This window comes from Erpetoichthys calabaricus, chromosome 14, assembly GCF_900747795.2.
Source record: "Erpetoichthys calabaricus chromosome 14, fErpCal1.3, whole genome shotgun sequence".
Taxonomy (NCBI): domain Eukaryota; kingdom Metazoa; phylum Chordata; class Cladistia; order Polypteriformes; family Polypteridae; genus Erpetoichthys; species Erpetoichthys calabaricus.
The window spans coordinates 33,829,042-33,848,451 of record NC_041407.2 but is presented as its reverse complement, the minus strand read 5'-3'; the positions used below and the strand labels follow the sequence as shown (position 1 = coordinate 33,848,451).

The following is a 19,410-nucleotide window of genomic DNA, read 5'->3' as shown; positions in this document are numbered from 1 at the left end:
GATAGCTCAGTTTAGATGGCCGGCCAGCTCTAGGAAGAGTCCTGGTGGTTTTGAACTTCTTCCAGTTACGGATGATGGAGACCACTGTGCTCATTGGGACCTTCAAAGCAGCAGAAATTTTTCTGTAACCTTGTGCCTCGAGACAATCCTGTCTCGGACATCTACAGACAATTCCTTTGACTTCATGCTTGGTTTGTGCTCTGACATGAACTGTCAACTGTGGGACCTTATATAGACAGGTGTGTGCCTTTCCAAATCATGTCCAATCAACTGAATTTACCACAGGTGGACTCCAATTAAGCCGCAGAAACATCTCAAGGATGATCAGGAGAAACAGGATGCACCTCAGCTCAATTTCGAGCTTCATGGCAAAGGCTATGAATACTTATGTACATGTGCTTTCTCAATTTTTTTTATTTTTAACAAATTTGCAAAAACCTCAAATAAACTTTTTTCACATTGTCATTATGGGGTGTTGTGTGTAGAATTCTGAGGAAAAAAATGAATTTAATCCATTTTGGAATAAGGCTGTAACATAACAAAATGTGGAAAAAGTGATGCGCTGTGAATACTTTCCGGATACACTGTAAATACCTCATGATCTTGTATACAAGTGATGGAAGAAGTGAGCAGGAAATCGACAAGCAGATCAGAGTGGTGTCAGCAGTTATTCGGACGTTGTACCAGTCATTTGTGGTGAAGAGAGAACCAAGCTAAAAGGTGAAGCTGTCGATTTACCAGATTATCTACATTCCTACCTTCAACCAATTGTCATAAGCTGTGGGTAATGTCTGAAAGAACTAGATCACGGATACAACTGAATGAAAAAAAGTTACCTTCGAAGGGTGTGTGAGCTCAGCATTAGAAATAGGGTGAGGAGCCCAGATATTTGTGAGGAGCTCAATGTAGAGGCACTGCTCCTCTGTATCGAAAGAAGCCAGTTGAGGAGGTTTGGGTATTTGAATCGGATTCCCCAGGACACCTCCCTGGGAAGGAGTTTTGACCATATTTAACTGGGAACAGACCTTGAGGAAGACCCAGGAAATTCATGGTAGGTTTTAGAAAGAAATGGTAATACAGTTACTCTATGATCTAATGCAGGCTTTTTGCAGTTAATAAGGCATAAATCTCATAGTTTCAATGACAGAGTCTCAGTGTTACAAAATAAAATCTAATAATTTATGATTGGTCATGTGGAAACAGCTGCACTCGACCTGTGTGATTCTTATGATGCTTTTCATTAAAATATCACTTCATTACCATGTAAAACTGCAATATATGCATTCCTTAACCATACCTCACAATCCTTCCTTTTTGTAGCAATGTCCACACTCCATTTGGCCCTCTGTAATCTGGGATAGATGCAGCCTGCCACAGAATAGAAATGATTAGCATTTATTAACACATTTATTTGTTAGTACAGTATTTGTATACTTTTGGCAAGGTACTTTAACTCAAGGCTAATTTTTTTCTTCATTAAAAACAACTATAAAATGTTAGAATTCTTTGTCAAGAATAATATTGCATTCAAAATTGAGTTTTTAGATTATAGAATTTTAGAAAGGCTTACTTTTTTATTTAAGTAATATGAACATATTATACACTTCTACAACCTCTGCAAACCTGACTTCTGTAATGTTTTTATTAGTAATCAACCTATATACAGCATATTATGCTTGAATATTCAATTTCATGTTTAAATATAGTGCAAATAAATCATTTACAGTATCTCACAACAGTATACCTCTTACATTTTATTATATCTTTTCATGGGACAACACTGAAGATATGACACTTTGAAACAATGTCAGTGTACAGTTTGTATAACAGTGTAAATTTGCTGTCCCCTCAAAATAACTCAACACACGGCCATTAATGTCTAAACTGCTGGCAACAAAAGTGAGTACACACCTAAGTGAAAAATGTCCGGAGGTTCACCAATTTGCAAAAAAAACTATGTCTACAAATTGTGGAACAGTTTTAGAAGAATGTTACCCAACCTAAAATTTTAAAGTTTGAATATCTCATCATCTATAATACATAATATCATCAAAAGATTCAGAGAATCTGAAGAAATCTCTGTGCACAAGGGACATGGCTGAAAATCAGTATTGGATGCCCGTGATCTTCGGGCCCTCAGGCATCACTGCATTAAAAACAGGCATGATTCTCTGTCATGGAAATCACTGAATAGGCTCATGAACATTTCCAGAAATAATTTCCTGTGAACACAGTTGACCGTGCTATCCACAAATGCAGGTTAAAGCTCTGCAAAGAAGCCATATGTGAACATGATCCAGAAACGTTACTATCTTCTCTGGGCCAAAACTCATTTACAATGGACTGAGCCAAAGTGGAAAACTTTTTCTGTGGCCAGATGAATCGAAACTTGAAATTCTTTTTGGAAAAAATGGATGCTGCTCACTCCGGACTAAAGAGGAGAGGAGCCATTCGACTTGTTAGTAATGTTCAGTTCAAAAGCCTGCATCTCTGATGGTATGAGGGTGTATTCGTGCCTATGGAACTGGCAGTTTGCACATCTGGAAAGGCACCATCAGTGCTGAAAGGTATATACAGGTTTTAGAGTAACATATGCTCCCATCCACATGACGTCTTGCATATTTCAGCAAGACAATGCTAAACCGCATACTGCATCAATTACAACAGCATGGCTTCATTGTAGACGAGTCCCTATGCTGAACTGGCCTGCCTATAGTCCAGACTTTATACCAATTGAAAGCATTTGGCGCATCATGAAACGAAAAATACGACAAAGAAGACCCAAGACTGTTGAGCAGCTAGAATCCTATATCAGACAAGAATGAGACAACATTCCTCTCCCAGAAGTCCAGCAACTGGTCTCCTCAGTTCCCAGACATTTACAGACTGTTGTTAAAAGAAGAGGGGATGCTACACAGTGCTAAACTTGGCCCTGTCCCAACTTTTTTGAGATGTGTTCCTGCCATCAAATTCAAAATGACCTTATTCTTTTCTTAAAATGGTACATTTTCTCAGTTGTTTTCCAAGTTCTGTTGTGAACAAAATCTGGGTTTATGAGAATTGCAAGTCATTTCATTCTGTTTTTATTGATATTTTACAAAGCATCCCAACCGTTTTGGAATTGAGGTTTTATTTTGTGTACTAACACATGCTTACTCATACAATACGGTAAACTAATAATCAGCAACCTTGCACGTTTGAGGAAACCCCACCACCTCACTATACACACCTGTCAGCATGGTACAGAACAACAAAATGTTTGACAGTTTAAAAAAAAAAAAAATAAAAAGTACCCTTTGTCCCCAATAATTTTCAGGAACATACCTGCAAAGAAAAACTTTAAACACATCTTATAAATTACAAATAATAGGTGATTTACAAATCTTACTCACATCTAATGTGTAACAAGCATGAATTAACAAAAACTCTTAAAAAAATGTATCATTTACTATGCAAGTAGTACATGATAAAACAATCATGTTACTGATTTTATACTGTAATCAAAGACTGTTCAATCGATATTTTGCAAGTAATTGTCACTGTAAAAAAGTAACAATTCCCTGAAGAAAAGAGAATGCAGGAAATAATTTACTAGTAAAAATGTGGAGGTTTACTCCTCCTAGTGACAGAAATTATAACCTACAGCTTCTGCTGTACCACTGATTAAAAATGGAAATTGACATTTTGACAAAACATTTACTAAAGCCAGCATTAAAACCTTCACCTTTTGTCACATTGTCTACTTGTACAAATAGATGTACTTTCATAATATTAAGCCCCTCCCCATCTTATGGCTACAAAAGCTGTTGTAAATCAAGTCTCTGCATAATATTTTCTATGGATTACAAAGTAACAGAACCAATGAATATTATAGCCTACCGTACTGATGCCTGCACCAGTATATATCACCATATGCTTGGCCTCCCGGACTGCAGCACTCAACAATTTCACTTTCCTTTTTAATTCATCTGGATCATCTAACACCTAAATTAAAAAAAAAAAAAAGTATATTACAATTGTAACATATGATTGCTCTGCATTATAAAGGCTCTTTTACAGTATGATATAGTAATCCCTCGCTATATCGCGCTTCGCCTTTCGCGGCTTCACTCCATCGCGGATTTTATATGTAAGCATATTTAAATATATATCGCGGATTTTTTGCTGGTTCGCGGATTTCTGCGGACAATGGGTCTTTTAATTTCTGGTACATGCTTCCTCAGTTGGTTTGCCCAGTTGATTTCATACAAGGGACGCTATTGGCAGATGGCTGAGAAGCTACCCAGCTTACTTCTCTCTCTCTCTCTCTTGCGCTGACTTTCTCTGATCCTGACGTAGGGGGATTGAGCAGGGGGGCTGTTCACACACCTAGACGATACGGACGCTTGTCTAAAAATGCTGAAAGATTATCTTCACGTTGCTATCTTTTGTGCAGCTGCTTCCTGAAACGACATGCTGCACGGTGCTTCGCATACTTAAAAGCTCGAAGGGCACGTATTGATTTTTGGTTGTTGGTTTTTATCTATCTCTCTCCCTGCTCCTGAAGGAGGGGGGTGTGAGCTGCCGCCTTCAACAGCTTTGTGCCGCGGTGCTTCGCATACTTAAAAGCCAAACAGCCCTTTTGATTTGTTTGCTTTTCTCTATCTCTGTGACATGATCTGCTCCTGACACGCACTCCTTTGAAGAGGAAGATATGTTTGCATTCTTTTAATTGTGAGACAGAACTGTCATCTCTGTCTTGTCATGGAGCACAGTTTAAACTTTTGAAAAAGAGACAAATGTTTGTTTGCAGTGTTTGAATAACGTTCCTGTCTCTCTACAACCTCCTGTGTTTCTGCGCAAATCTGTGACCCAAGCATGACAATATAAAAATAACCATATAAACATATGGTTTCTACTTCGCGGATTTTCTTATTTAGCGGGTGGCTCTGGAACGCAACCCCCGCGATGGAGGAGGGATTACTGTACTCTGTCCAGTCCAGGATGGTAAATCTAACTCCAAAGGTATTAATTAATCATTGGGTGGCTGAGACTGGTACTCATAAAAAATAATCTTTAAAAGATGAAAATCAAACATATACAAACTTAGGTAACCTGTAATGGTTTAGACATATGACAGGGTTAATGAAAAGAAAAAAATGGTAAGTACGTGTTTGATATCTGCTTTTTATTTTTTTTCCCCACAGTAATTCCTTTTAGCTCATGAGAAAAGCCTTTGTCCAGTTACAGTGTGCTGCAGAAACAGATGCATAGAGCGCGATGACTGCATGACACAGTCTGGAATGCTGTGGTACTCATGACCATAGAGCACATGGATTATTATTATTGCTTTTCTACTGAATATGTTAACAGTTTTGGTCCAGAGGGGCCAAAGTGCTGTGGTTTTTTTTTGTTGCAGCACATCCTTAAATTGGAGGCTATTACTGTAAACAACACAACAAAACAAAAGTAATTTGCCTTTTTTCTTTTACAGTTCCGTTACAGATAAAAAGCATTCAAAAGATTATGAAATTGAAATAAAAATCTGTATTGGGATGGACAAATCAGCAGTCCAGATGCGCAGGACAACCAGCTTTTAATTCTGGGTAACCGGCTGACAAGAACTTTTGGATCATTGGTCCATGAAATATCTTCCTAATTCCTAAAAACAATTTGATAAAAACAAGAGACTCAGTTTTTCACGTATGGGTGTAATTTTGGTGTTGCTTTTAAAAGGTATCTGTTTATCGGGTGCCAGATTGCTGTAACCATTTTCTAAAACCTGGTTCAAACTTGACGCATCTGCACTGTTGCAAGGGCAGCACAGTAAAAATGATGCCAGGCACAGTACAACATGCTGTGTTTACGCTGCATGCTGTGCATGGAATTATTTTTCTAACTACTTGGCAAAGTTGGTGTGGTGCCATGTACCCTAAATGGTGAATTTAGGAGAGGCTGGTAACGTGCTGGCCACAATGAGGACTGAAGGGCTGAATATCATGTAAAAAGTAATCAAAGCACAATGAAGATGCCAATTTTATATTATGGTAGAACAGTGCTATGCACTTGTGTAAAATAAAACTTTACAAATAAATGCTGCTGTATAAAGTTGCAGGTAACCCTCCATCCAAGCTAGACTACCAGAAAGCATAACTGGATTACCAGGTTTTCAAAGTTGGGCAACAGGCTACCAAATGCATTTATAATATGTCCACTCAAGTGAATATTTCTCGGTCCACAATAACATATAAGGTTATCATTAATTTTAACAGCTTGAATCAAATATTCTCAGCAGAGCTGGTTTTCTACACATGTTAAAAGTAACACAAAATAGCACCACGACCAGACTAAGCTAAAAAGGGCAACAGCCTTATAACTATAAAGGATCTAACATTTCGGCTACAGTTCAGACTGCAACAAACTGTCACCAGTTCCACAAATGAAAGCCTCCATTCCAAATCCTTACCTCTTCCTGTTTTCTTTTGAGAACGTCACGTTTACTTTTCCGCAGTTTCATCTCTTGTACAGTATCTTCACACTGCTGTAGCATTTCCTGTTCATCTTTGGTCCGATCAGCTTCAGACTTTCTCAATATTTTTGACACCTACAGAAAACAAAAAGGTTGCTGGGCACACAAGTCATTCTCTTCTACCTCCTTTCATTTATTTTTTTTTATTTCCTTAAATTAAGACAGGAAGCCTGGACTGTTTAACATTAATGCATAGCCATAGCCTCTTAAACTACCTAGCTAATTAAAGCCCAAAGCTTAAGGCTTTGTCAGATTACATGACTTACCAGCAATTTTCAGTCATAACCTTCATTTAAAGAATTAGTAGAAATGGGCCGTTTAATGAGTTGTGTAATCAGTGTAAAGCTGGTCGTGTAATGTGACATGCCCCACAACTCACTTCTACTAGGCTGCAACTCGACCGATAAAATCAAATAGGTTTGATTTTCCCTTTATTCATAGGGGTGGGCTGTGTGTACACAAGAACTGACAACCAATAAATGCTCACCCAGAAGTACAATTCATGCATTGCAGTGGGAAGGAATACAGAAGAGGGGGGCTTTGGACCTCACAAACAGAAGAGAATCACATCTGTATATCATCTCATGCTTTATGCACCACAACAAAATTGGTTTCTGGGGGTTGGTCGAAAGAGACTGCATCTGAACTTGCCATAGCTCTTAACTCTTCATACAGCACTGGCTCCGTCAAGCAGTACACTATAGCACTACTGACTGTCAAAAAAAGGGGCAAGCGTGACAGCAACTGAAGGTCGGCACATGATTGCTAAATGTGACATGGCATTTAAACCAGCATGTTCCAGCAATAAGATCAGTTGGCAAATCTGTCTTACTCCATGACAAGAAATTGCATGTGACATCGGCTTTACCGTGAAGTAGTTTTCCCAGTTTCTTTTGCATTAACTTCTTATTATAAGATGTTTAGTAAAAGACACTGAACAGCATTTCAGTTTACCAAATGTCATTCCTTTAGCTATTTCAATGTTTCACACTTCCCTACAACCCTTCACGCATATTCAGTTGATTGTTTTAGCTCTCTATCATGCCCCGTGACTGAAAGAAGGTGCAGTATGAAATAAAGGTTAACCGATTTAATAAAAAAATACTTTTTTTGTAAAAATTTTCAAAAGAATATAGTTTAATTCAGTTTTGTTTCAGCCCACAGATAAATAAATTGTCTAATTCCACTTAATATTCAGAAGAGACCATACACAAAGAGCCTACACAGGAGCAAATTTTGAGAATTTGATGTATATTTGATATTTTGACCATCATGTGCAACTGCAGAATCCAGCTGCTTTGTGCCAGGCGACTTAGAAATAAGTGAGCTGCCAAATGTCAGGAACCCAGAAAAGAATGTGGACATATGCATACTGTACTTCAGTGCACAACACTAATTATAAGAAAGTTTTGAGCAACTTTGACCAGGCTGTGAATTAAAAAAAAAAAAATCAATAAATTATACTGGTCTGCGCCACAATTCTCCCACATAAAAAAATGTGTACTTTATGGAATAAGGTGTGCTGAATCCAATTTTGAAACTGGAAATTCTCTACCACAAACTGCAACATACTGGATTTTTTTTTCTAACTTAAGTATTTTTCATGCTCAGTATATTTTGAGCTGAAAAATGGCAGTCTGAAGTGGAAGCAACCAAAATCATTTGCTACACATTTTGTCTTAATCAGTAATTTTGTCTCTCAATTCCTTCAGTATACTTTTATAGTTTATATTTGAAGGATATAAACACGTCTTTATATACATTTACATTTACATTATTTAGCAGACGCTCTTATCCAGAGCGACTTACAACAGTGTTTGTTAGTTTTTTTTCGCATACCCCTTGGGGTCAGAGCGCAGGGTCAGCCATTGTACAGCGCCCCTGGAGCAATTACAGGTTAAGGGCCTTGCTCAAGGGCCCGGCAGAGTAGGATCTCTTTTGGCAGTGACGGGGATTCGAACCGGCAACCTTCGGGATACCAGCGCAGATCCTTAGCCTCAGAGCCACCACTCCGCCTTTATACTGTCTAGAAGAGAGAAAATTATTGTTGAAATGATTTTTAGAGAAATATGCAAGGTCAGGTTGATCCATCCATTGTCTTGACCAGGTAGCAGGTATGAAAAAAGGTAAAGGTCAACACATCTTTACTTTACTGAGATAACAAAGGTTACTGGTTTTAAAAATTTTGGAGTGGAGCAGACAAAAGTGAGTCTACGTTAGCAGTCTTCCACTGACCATTCCACCTTGAAACGCGTGGATTACATAAGAAAAAACTTACCATGTAATTATTTTTGTAAGTAACAATTATATATAAAACAGTTATGTGTGTAACTCATCATTTTTCCAGGACTAAATATTTAATATTAAATACCAGTAACGGCGCACTGCACGATAATGTGCAGTGAATACACTTGACTTGAGCATTCATAGTTTTCAGACTCTTTCTCTGTACGTTCAGCATTCGTTTGCTCAGAGGTTGATGCGCTTGCTGCTTCCTGAGCAGCTCTTCTTTTCTCCATCCTAGTGGCCCGCTTCTTCTCTTCTTTCGTCAGCATCTTTTTGCGTTAATTAAAACTAAGTCAGTGTTTGTGTTGCAATTACTTAGTACATTTCCTTAATGTTTCACTTAAGCTGGCACTTAAGTCTTCAATCTGCCTCAAAAATGATTTCAGACAGGGGTCCTCAATCACGGTCCTGGAGGGCCGCAGTGGCTGTTGCTTAATAAGAAGCACTTATTGCTCAAGTAACACTTCTGCTTCACTTCAGTTGTTTTGCTCGTTAAGATTTTGAACCCTTATTGCTTATTTTAGTCTTGTATTCTTGGTTTTTAATTGCTCCTAATTAGCAATAACATACAAATGACAAAAGAGTCCAGCACTGCTCCATTTAGATTGTTACCATTTATATCTGTGTGTATTTATCATCCACTATTGGGTTTAATTAAATACTTGGAAGGAAAGTAAAGAGACAAAAGTGAAGGACTGAGGATTACTCCTCCATTTTAGCCTTCAAATCATTTGTATGATATCCTTAGAAAGGAGAATAAAATCTAGGATATGAGAATGACCTGACATCGCAGAGTTAAAGCACTAACAAGCCATGAAATTAAATTATTAGCAAGAATTGCTTTCTAATTAAGCAACCAGGTTAGAACAAAAACCTGTAGCCACTGCGGCCCTCCAGGACTGTGATTAAGGACCCCTGCTTTAAGATATGAAGAGGTAGAGGAAGTGACGGCAAAGGTTGGAGGGAGAAGAACGGCGCCTGTACACATGTGCCACACGGCCGTCCTACCGCCAACAGTTGATTCTACAATAAAATAAAATAAAAATAAAAAGAGGGAATAACTTTGGAGGCCAATCTTCACCCCGAAAGTGGACAGTATACCACATTTCAGGTCAATAGGTCAAACGGTTTGATTTAAAATCCAAACAGGTGATTTAAAATCCTGGACAGACAAACGGATAGCCATGGTAGTGTATTATATTATTTTTTTTACAACTTTCATCTCTCAAAAACTGGATTTGGATTCAGCACCACCAAATCTATAAAGAAAACACCAAATTTTGGTTGGGAGTGGAAAAAAAAATGTTTTTGCAGACCAGTGTTACCTAAACTAAGAGAGAGAGAGAGAAGAGTTATGATACTTCAAGGGAAATCAAACTGTACAAAAAAAAAAAAACTTTAGTGCATCTTTTAAAAAAAATCTTTTGCACAATAATATGGCTCCTTCCACTACACATCTTTAATGTACTAAAACTGAGCTTGTAAGAGTTTTCTCAGATATGGTTAATTTGAACACACGTGACAATGACGAGTCTTCTGGAAACAGTAAAAGATGTTTCAGCATCTGTCTGCCAGTTTGTCCCCGATGAAGCTGCAACCTTCAAGATTTGGACAGTCGCAAGGACTCAAAAGTGAAGGCATTTAAATGGTGAATATTATATAATGAATATGCATAACACCGACTGACAGAAGTGCGCCTCTTACACTCTTGAGGATCTGTTTCTTTATTAAACTTTGTCCCTAGAGACTGTAAGTCAGCCGCAGACTGCATCATTTCCCATGAGACAATATGCAGAACCTTGGATCAAAGAAAGCTCCTCCATCATTCAGTTGTAACCTAGACCTCATATAAACAAAAGAAGAAAGGCAATGTCTGTTAATCACCATAATGCAATAAATCTAAACGGGAATAGAACATGAACATGGGCATTGAATATAAATCTGAACCTTACAGTGTATGCAGTCCTTAGGAGTGCCACATCATACATGTACTGTGTAGGAGTTATTAGAGAAAAAACTAGTACAGTGTTAGGAAATATTGCTGAATATAAATCGAGGGACATACTGTATATATAACTATATAATCCACTAGTGAGACCACATCTGGGCTACTGTGTGCCGTTATGGTCAGCTCACTTAAAAAAAAATATAACAGTACCTGAAACTGCGCAGAGGAGAGCAACCAAGTGAATCCCAGGGCTTTAGCACACGCCGTACTCCAACTGACTGAAAGAACTAAACCTGTTTTGTCTTGAGCAGTAAAGACTGCGTGCCAACCTAATCCAGGTCTTTAAAATCCTCAAAAGCATCAATCCAGCAGAGGTCTTTCATCTAAATGACAAATTGTGGACTCGAAGACACCACAGGAACTTAGTACATTTAAGACAGAAGTTAGGGAGCATTTCTTTATATGTAAAGATTCGTGGGAATTTGGAATAAACTACTGAGTCATTTATTTGAAGCACAGAGCTATACAACCTTTAAGAAATATCTGGATGAGATACTGGGACAGTTTATCTATTGGCTATACAAATGAGCTTGACGGACTGAATTACCTTGGTTTTCTAGATTTCTTTTGCTTTTACTACTTTTTTAATCATTATGAATTATAAAATGTTTTTAGTTTTATGTGATGACCTTTTTTGTCATTTACTATCTAGAATCAAAATCCCTCCTGGCATTAATGGGCATAAGATGGGATGAACCCTAGATAAGCAAAACTGATGCACACACGTACACTCAGTTAAAATTTAACTCACTAATAACCACATAACATTTAAATTCAACTGCACAAGATAATGCAAAAAGAGTGAATGGAATATATGCATAATTTTACTGTTTTACTGTTCCATCAGCTTAATAACTGCACATCTTTGTTATGCTACACAAAATATAACCTTTCTTTTCAGTTTCTTTTATAATTAACTAGCAAAATACTGGCAAAGTACTGCCTTAAAATTGTTATTAAGAAGAAAAGTAAACATTTTTAAACTGAGGGAAAGTATACAAATAATTATTTGTTAAGGATCTCTTTGTATACCACGTTGTCAGTTCGGCCCTCCGGTTGTAATATGACCAAGCTGTGAGCCGAGCTTACTCTTGACCATGCAACGTACAGTTGGCCATGTGAAAAGCAATCTTGCCTCAAATCAATGCCAACCTTTTGTAAGGTTTGTCCCTGAGACTTAATTGTCATTGCGAAGCAGAGCCTTACTGGAAATTGGAGGTGTTTGAATTGAAATGGGAGATCAGAGGGTATAACGGGGATGCGAGGAATGAAAACTCTCTCCCCTGAGTCACTGCCAGTAAAAATAGTTGCCTCAATTAGGTTCTTTTGCAGACACGTGACCTGAAGTCTCGTGCCGTTACAAAGTTTCGTTGGCTGTACGCAAATTCACAATCGTCTTTTTTGAGCCAAACCTGTTGTTTTCGTATGAGCCGCTTTTTATTATTGGGATCGTACCTAGAAACAGAAGCTCTATTAACTTGTGGATTTGCCTGCAAGTATTTAGCGACAGCGTCACGAAGTTGTTTCCGCCTAGCAGCATCAGAAAATGTACCATGACGTCTGACATGCCTCCTTTGTACTGTTTTCTCACAGCTTGGATTGCTACTGTCATAATCGGTTTGAGTTTCATGGTTTGTTTCAATTACGTTAGTATTTGCAGGACTTGTTGTGTTGAAGTGACATTCGGCATCTGTCAAGCGTTGTAAGCATACAACCGGTTTCATCGATAACTTCGCATCCAAGCTTTTGAGAGCTGAAACATTCATAAACATCAAAGTGTCCACTACTCAAATCGTCACCTGTGAATCTAAGATGTTTAAGAGGCATTGGCGGTTCTCCAAACGTGTAAAATAGGCAGGCAGCCAACTACGTGGGAGGCGTGGGGATGGGGGACGCAATATAGGCAGGCAGCCAACTATGTGGGAGGCCAGGGGACGCAGGACGCAACCCCGCCTCACATGGTGACCGAGCTGCGGGCTATGGACGTATATATGTACGTAAGTAGGATTCAGTTATGACCGTTACACGTAGAATTTCCTGCTACCTGCTTAACTTTTGTAAGTAAGCTGTAAGGAATGAGCCTGCCAAATTTCAGCCTTCTACCTACACGGGAAATTGGAGAATTAGTGATGAGTGAGTCAGTGAGTGAGGGCTTTACCTTTTATTAGTATAGAAGATAAATGAAGACAAACTTAATATTGCTGAGAACATCTGAAATACACTAGAGCTGCGACAAAGTTGTACCCCAGTATTATACATTACCAGCTATGCTTCCTGAAGGGCAGGTAATAGAAATAATTTAAACATAGTTGATATCTCTTGCGACCTGGGGACCTGGGTTCGCTTCCCAGGTCCTCCCTGCGTGGAGTTTGCATGTTCTCCCCGTGTCTGCGTGGGTTTCCTCCCACAGTCCAAAGACATGCTGGTTAGGTGGATTGGCGATTCTAGATTGTCCCTAGTGTGTGCTTGGTGTGTGGGTGTGTTTGTGAGTGTCCTGCGGTGGGTTGGCACCCTGCCCGGGATTGGTTCCTGCCTTGTGCCCCGTGTTGGCTGGGATTGGCTCCAGCAGACCCCCGTGACCCTGTGTTCGGATTCAGTGGGTTGGAAAATGGATGGATGGATGGATGATATCTCTTGCCCTGCTTGTACCTTTAGAACTCATCCTATGCACTTCCTCTCTCATTTGAGTTACCAGAAAGACTGTTTCTTAGGACTGGTTTATACTTCATGCTCAGAATGCATATGGGCACGTATCATGGCTGCTGCGCGTTCCCAGTGTTCAATTGACACGTCCTCAGAAATAAACGTGATGCGTGAGCGAGTTGCAGTACCAACAAAAAGTCAGGGAACGCAGTGTGATCAAGTTGGACCGTGACGTCAGAGTCTCTGTTTGCTATCTACGTGTGACAGAAAGCCGCTTTACAGATCCTACAGGATCGATGTGTGTGCTTCAATGTTTGATGAACTGTTCAATGTGGTGAAGCAAAATGCTGACATACAAATGTATTAGTGGTGCTTTTAAATTCAAGAGTTGCATATTCCCCAACATAATGAAACACATTTTGAAAGTCTCAAATACCATCTTCTGTGCGGTCTTTTTTTTTTTTTTTGCACCTCTAATCTCTAAAAGTCCACTTTAACCTCGCAGTTTATTTTACTATTAAAGCAGACCACTGTAATTTCATTTTATGGGTTGGAGACGGTGGCACTGACCAGAAAGCAGGAGACAGAACTGGAGGTAGCAGAGTTAAGGATGGTGTGATGAAGATGGATAGGATTAGAAATGAGTACATTAGATGGTCGGCTCAAGTTGGATGGTTGGGAAACAAAGTCAGAGATTGCGTTGGTTTGGACATGTGCAGAGGAGAGATGCTGAGTAAATTGGGAGAATGTTAAGGATGGAGCTGCCAGGGAAGAGAAAAAGAGGAAGGCCTAAGCGAAGGTTTATGGATGTGGTGAGAGAAGACATGCAGGTGATGAGTGTAACAGTGCAAGATGCAGAGGACAGAAAGATATGGAAGAAGATGATCCTCTGTGGCAAACCCTAACGGGAGCAGCCAAAAGAAGAAGTTATAAATGTCATCTTAAAACCGACCCAGTTGTTAATCGCTATGCACTTCTGGGGCTTCCACCTGAACTGACAGCAGTGGCAAGCAGCAATAGATCACCACACAGAACACATTAAATTTATGATATTCCAGCTCTCTACACATTTAGATTTATACTAGATATCACTTTCATGATGAAACGCATTAAAGTATGTATATTACATTTTACAGATAAATCATTAACTTCATTTAAATAATGAATACTGTTAATAATTACATATGTTGTGGTGGCATGGTGGCAGAGCGGTAGTGCTGCTGCCTCACAGGGAGTCACGTCCCTTGTGTTCCCTGCCTGGAGTTTGCATGTTTTCCTGGTGGGTTTCCACAGTGTGCTCCAATTTCCTTCCAAAGACATGAAGGTTTGGGGATTTGGAGACACTAAAATGACTCTAGTGTGTGTATATGCTTGTGTTCAGCTTGCAATGAGCTGATGCCCCATCCAGGGATTTTGTTTCTGTCTCGCGCACGAAGCTTGCTGGAATGGGCGCATCCTCAGATTGATGGCTGTAATCATTAAACATCCTTTTCAATGATATTACGGCACGGTGTCCTTGGAATTTAATGGAAGTTTTAGGCAATTCACAACACAGTGAAGCCGAACATTTTCTCACCGTGATGATATCTCGCACTGCCACCTGGTGGAATATTCCAGATTTACGTAAAGAAAGTGCACAAGTATAAACAGTACAACGCTTGCGTAGCTGGAGCACACGTTGCGTTGTGTGAACTATAAACTCGGCCTTAGACTCATATTGTCATATTAAGACACCATGCTCGCCTCCTGTTCACTTTTTGACTACCAATAGTAGATAGATCCCCTTTATCCACTGTGAAAACATAATCTGTAAGCTTTTCGAATATTTCTTGTCTTTAAAGGTGACTCAGGTTGCACCTCATTAGTAATTAGTAAAGTAGCGACCCAATATAACTTGGTAAATTATTTGCTTTGTTGTTGTTAAAATTTTAAATCCTTTTTTTCTTTTACAAAAAAAAAAAGTCATAATCAGGGATTGAATTTCACACCCTAAGGTTATCATGTCATCATCTCTACCACTGAGCCAACAAAACTTAACTAACCAATCAGATTGCTTAGAGGGACTTGTTGATTGTGATATTAACCCTTACATTAAAGGGACGTTCTTCCACTCTGCAGTAGTCCACAGCTGGAATTTCAAAGCTTTATTTTGTCCTTTAAGGAATGGCTGCCACTTTATTACTGCCCTATCAAACCTGCAGAACACAGTCTCCTCTTCGCAGTAGACACCGACAGTTACATTTTTTGGCCAATGTTAAACTGAGCTTGAAGCTGCTGTGCTGTGAGCTGCCTATCATGTAAGCTGGTGAACCTCAGAAACGTGTCTTCTGATTGGGTTGTGACTTTGGGTCTGCCAGATTTTTTCCTATCAGAGTTTCTTCCAGTTTCCAATTGCCGTTGGATTGTGTAGGACACCACTGTACTCACTGACACTTTGATTTTTTTTTTCGCAATTTCTTTACATGAAAGGCTGATACTTCTAAGGATAATAATGCTCTGTCTCATTTCATTTGTTAATTGATGTTTTCTTGCCTTTATCACTGGAATTTACTACTTTCTACAGTGTAATATTGTCCGAGTAGTACTTCAGAGCATGTAGTAACACAGTCTGCTCATTAGTTTTGGGTGAACTGAAAACACTCGTGAGTAGAATGCCTCTTACCCCAATCGTTGGCCTCCCTTGCCCCATCTTTTGAATCAGTTTTAAATTAAGATTTGGCATAACTAATACAAAATTTTGAATGGAAATAAGTAAACTCTGAACAGCTCCGAAGTGAAATGCAATACGTTCGTATTGTCACGACTCGTGATATAAGGGCTTGAACCGAAATGCAATCTGCTTGTGGATTGCATTTTGACCAGCACGAAAATTGAATGCTGTGGAGAAAAGCAATCCATAAAACCATACGACTGAAATGCTTTTAACGGCGTGACATGCATTTAATTGTGGCACAAGCTATTATCATCAACTTTATCTTCCATTTTAAATGACTCTGTACGTGATGTATGTACAGTGTAATAATGGACTAGCCTCCTATCTAGGGTTGATTCCCGGATTAAGTGGGTAAGCACAATTAAAAACTGTCAAGAGCGCACAGCAAACCCTCCTAAATGACAGCTGACAGGTACAGAAGGCACAACAGCTCACAGCCCCTTAATCACTGTGACTTTCCCTTGTACCATTAAGACAGTTAATCGGAAATATATTTATAATAGATACTAATCGCTAACGAGCTATCGCAACCGAGATCATCCATCCATTAAAGTAAAACCGTGTCACTGTGTAACAATCTCTTTCTTTCCATTTTTTAAGGTTGACTGCTGGCGCCCTGCTCACCGACTGACCAGCCACATCGCACAGCTCTCTACCAGTGTAGATGAAGACCTGGCATGTACCATCTGGGCAGGCTAAGTTGCCCTGTGAACTGGCGAGAGCAGGCCTGAATCTATGGATAGGGTGCTAAAAATCTGTCTTCGTGCTCTTCGCCTTTTCGGCATTTACATTTGCACCGGAACGGCTACTTAGTTGGTAATTATTCCGACAAAGGTTTATAAGTATCACTATACTGTAAGGCTTTTTTTCAGTCATTCAACTATACCAGTTCAATGCTTTGCCACTGAGCCCAGACCCGACTCTTTGTTTTTTTCTGTCATGCAAATCATTTGCCAGCGACTGAAGGCGAGGATTACGTCCAAATCGAAGAAGTGCCTACCCTTCTGAAGGTGTCTCTCTCCTTCTCCTGCCTCAGGATCTTCGCTTTCTCTAGCGCTTTCCGTTCCTCCCGTGACAACACGCCTAACCGGCCGGCTTCCTCCATCCTTCCTGCTCCCTCTTACATTCAAAACAAACGACTTTAACACTGGATCAAATAAGCCCTAATGCATTATCAGAGCGCCCTCTGCTGTTTCGCTCCGGAAGTGTGCCAGACTGTAGTCGATTAACCCTTGAGTGGTCAGCAGGTGGTCACGAGCCTGATGGACCTGCAACATTATTGGCTTTTAAAAACGATCAAGAAACATAACCTTTTATGTTAAACTACTTAACAGATGTTGATCTTATATCAGCCGAATTGCTTTTAGATTTGTGGCAGAAATCAGTAAGTAATAATTGATAATTAATATATTATATTAATCTTGAACAAATATAAATGAGACAAGGTTTCCAGAGCTATTGATGTTATTTCTTTTGAACGTAACAAATTTAGAGGACAAAGTTTATTTAGAGGGCTGTATTGAAATGAGAAAATAAGCCCACTTGAACACAAATTCCTAGCATCTACAAGTCACATGAAGGACTTTGTTTTACTGCATGTGCATTTTGAATGTATTTTGTGCACTTTATGCATGAGTTCTATGTCTTCCTGTCCTTGTTAGATCCACAAACATGGCAGCTTTTTGTCTTGCTGCTACTGGCAGTAACCTACAATGATGAAAACACTGCTTAGTTCTAGCACATCTCTAAGTATCTCTATTTCTCACGCAAACGTACAAATATATTTACATTTACTTATTCAGCTGACACCTTTATCCAAGGCAATTTATTACATTTATGATGTAATTAGTTCCATTTCTTTTGGCTTTTCCAATTGGAGCACAGGCAGGTGAAGTGACTTGCTCATGGTCTCACCATGTCAGTAGCAGGATTTCAGTCCGAAGCCTTAACCACTACACCACACTGTCTATATATATTATTTATAATATGTATATACAGTACAATCTATTCATTTCTTTCAATGTAGTCCTTTTCTGGACAATAATTTTATACGTTCTAGATGAAATGTCAAAGACTAAGCGAAGAAGAAAGGGCAGCACATCGAAGAGAGACCCAAAAGTGTTGGAGAGAAAAGAATTCAAAAAAGAATAATAATAATCTAAGTGCAAATTCAGAAAATGAGAAAAGTTATAATCAGCCCGGACCAAGTGGAATTGAAAATCTTACAGGTCCAAGCAGGCACGGAAATAAAGGACAAAATATCCGAAATCTACAATAATCTGTTCACGTTCGCATCATTCAATGCTCAAAACGTAGATTTACACGATTCAGTACCATACGTCATGAGAATCTATGGTCCCGCAACAATTAAAGCTACTACAAGTTTAATTTCAAAGAAACCACAATTCGGTCAGGTTAATATTTATGATCACAGAGAAGCGATGCAACATAGAATTGAAAGAGTTAAATGATCGGATGTATTAGAAATTCTACAGCCAATAATGGATACAAATACATACGTCCAAAAGTGTCGCACTTTACACAAAATTTATCTGAAAAACACGGACAAAGAAGATTTCTATATGAATCCAAAAGATCACGCTTGCATATATAATAAACCAACATGTGACGAATTGTCAGCGATAATAGTTTCGAAAGACGGAGATATCAAAGATAGAGTTGATATTCGTATTTATCCAAAAGCAAAGCATGATTCATCACAAGCAGCAGATCTGGGAAATGACCAGCGCTTAGTGCCCACACAGGGGTTGGCAAGCAAAGCGAGCAGGGGACAGAGCCCCCTAGTACTAGAATCAAGAGGACTTAAAAATAAGTCTGTGGCTAAGGAATGGGATTTTTAAACCATAATGCTGCCAGCTGTTTTGTCTCACTTTGTACCACTCAGCAAATCACTTAATGTGCATGTGCTGCAAGTGTAAATAATCCCTGTAAATGGTTGTAATGTATCCTGATCTTGAAAGTGGCCTTAAATGAACACATCAGCAAAATATGCAATAATAATAATACTAAAATAACTAAATAGTGGAGAAAATGGAAACTAAACATATAGGATAACATACTGTACCTAAGTTGGCTTAGAAATGTGTTTAGAATGTATGAGGCCTGGCGGAGATTAAAGGAGATGCATGTAGCAGAAGTGGAGCAGGTGGAGCGCTGATTCTGACTGAGGTCTTCACTGACAAAGCAACTTAATTTACCCAAAAATGTTACACTGCCTAATCCCAAAGGAAT

The 19,410-nt window shown here is 39.0% G+C and overlaps 1 protein-coding gene across 1 annotated transcript in view; it reads right to left on the bottom strand.

Annotated features, from left to right (window-relative positions):
* Positions 1-17,305, bottom strand: part of sirt7 (sirtuin 7) — a 38,154-nt gene extending 20,849 nt beyond the window's left edge. The window contains exons 1-4 of the mRNA XM_028819273.2: positions 17,159-17,305; positions 6,446-6,583; positions 3,880-3,984; positions 1,298-1,368 (exon numbers count right to left, since the gene is read on the bottom strand). Coding sequence (XP_028675106.2) covers positions 1,298-1,368; positions 3,880-3,984; positions 6,446-6,583; positions 17,159-17,263 — 419 coding nt within the window. The 5' untranslated portion in view covers positions 17,264-17,305. The remainder of the gene's footprint in view (positions 1-1,297; positions 1,369-3,879; positions 3,985-6,445; positions 6,584-17,158) is intronic.
* Positions 17,306-19,410: the final 2,105 nt, after the last annotated feature.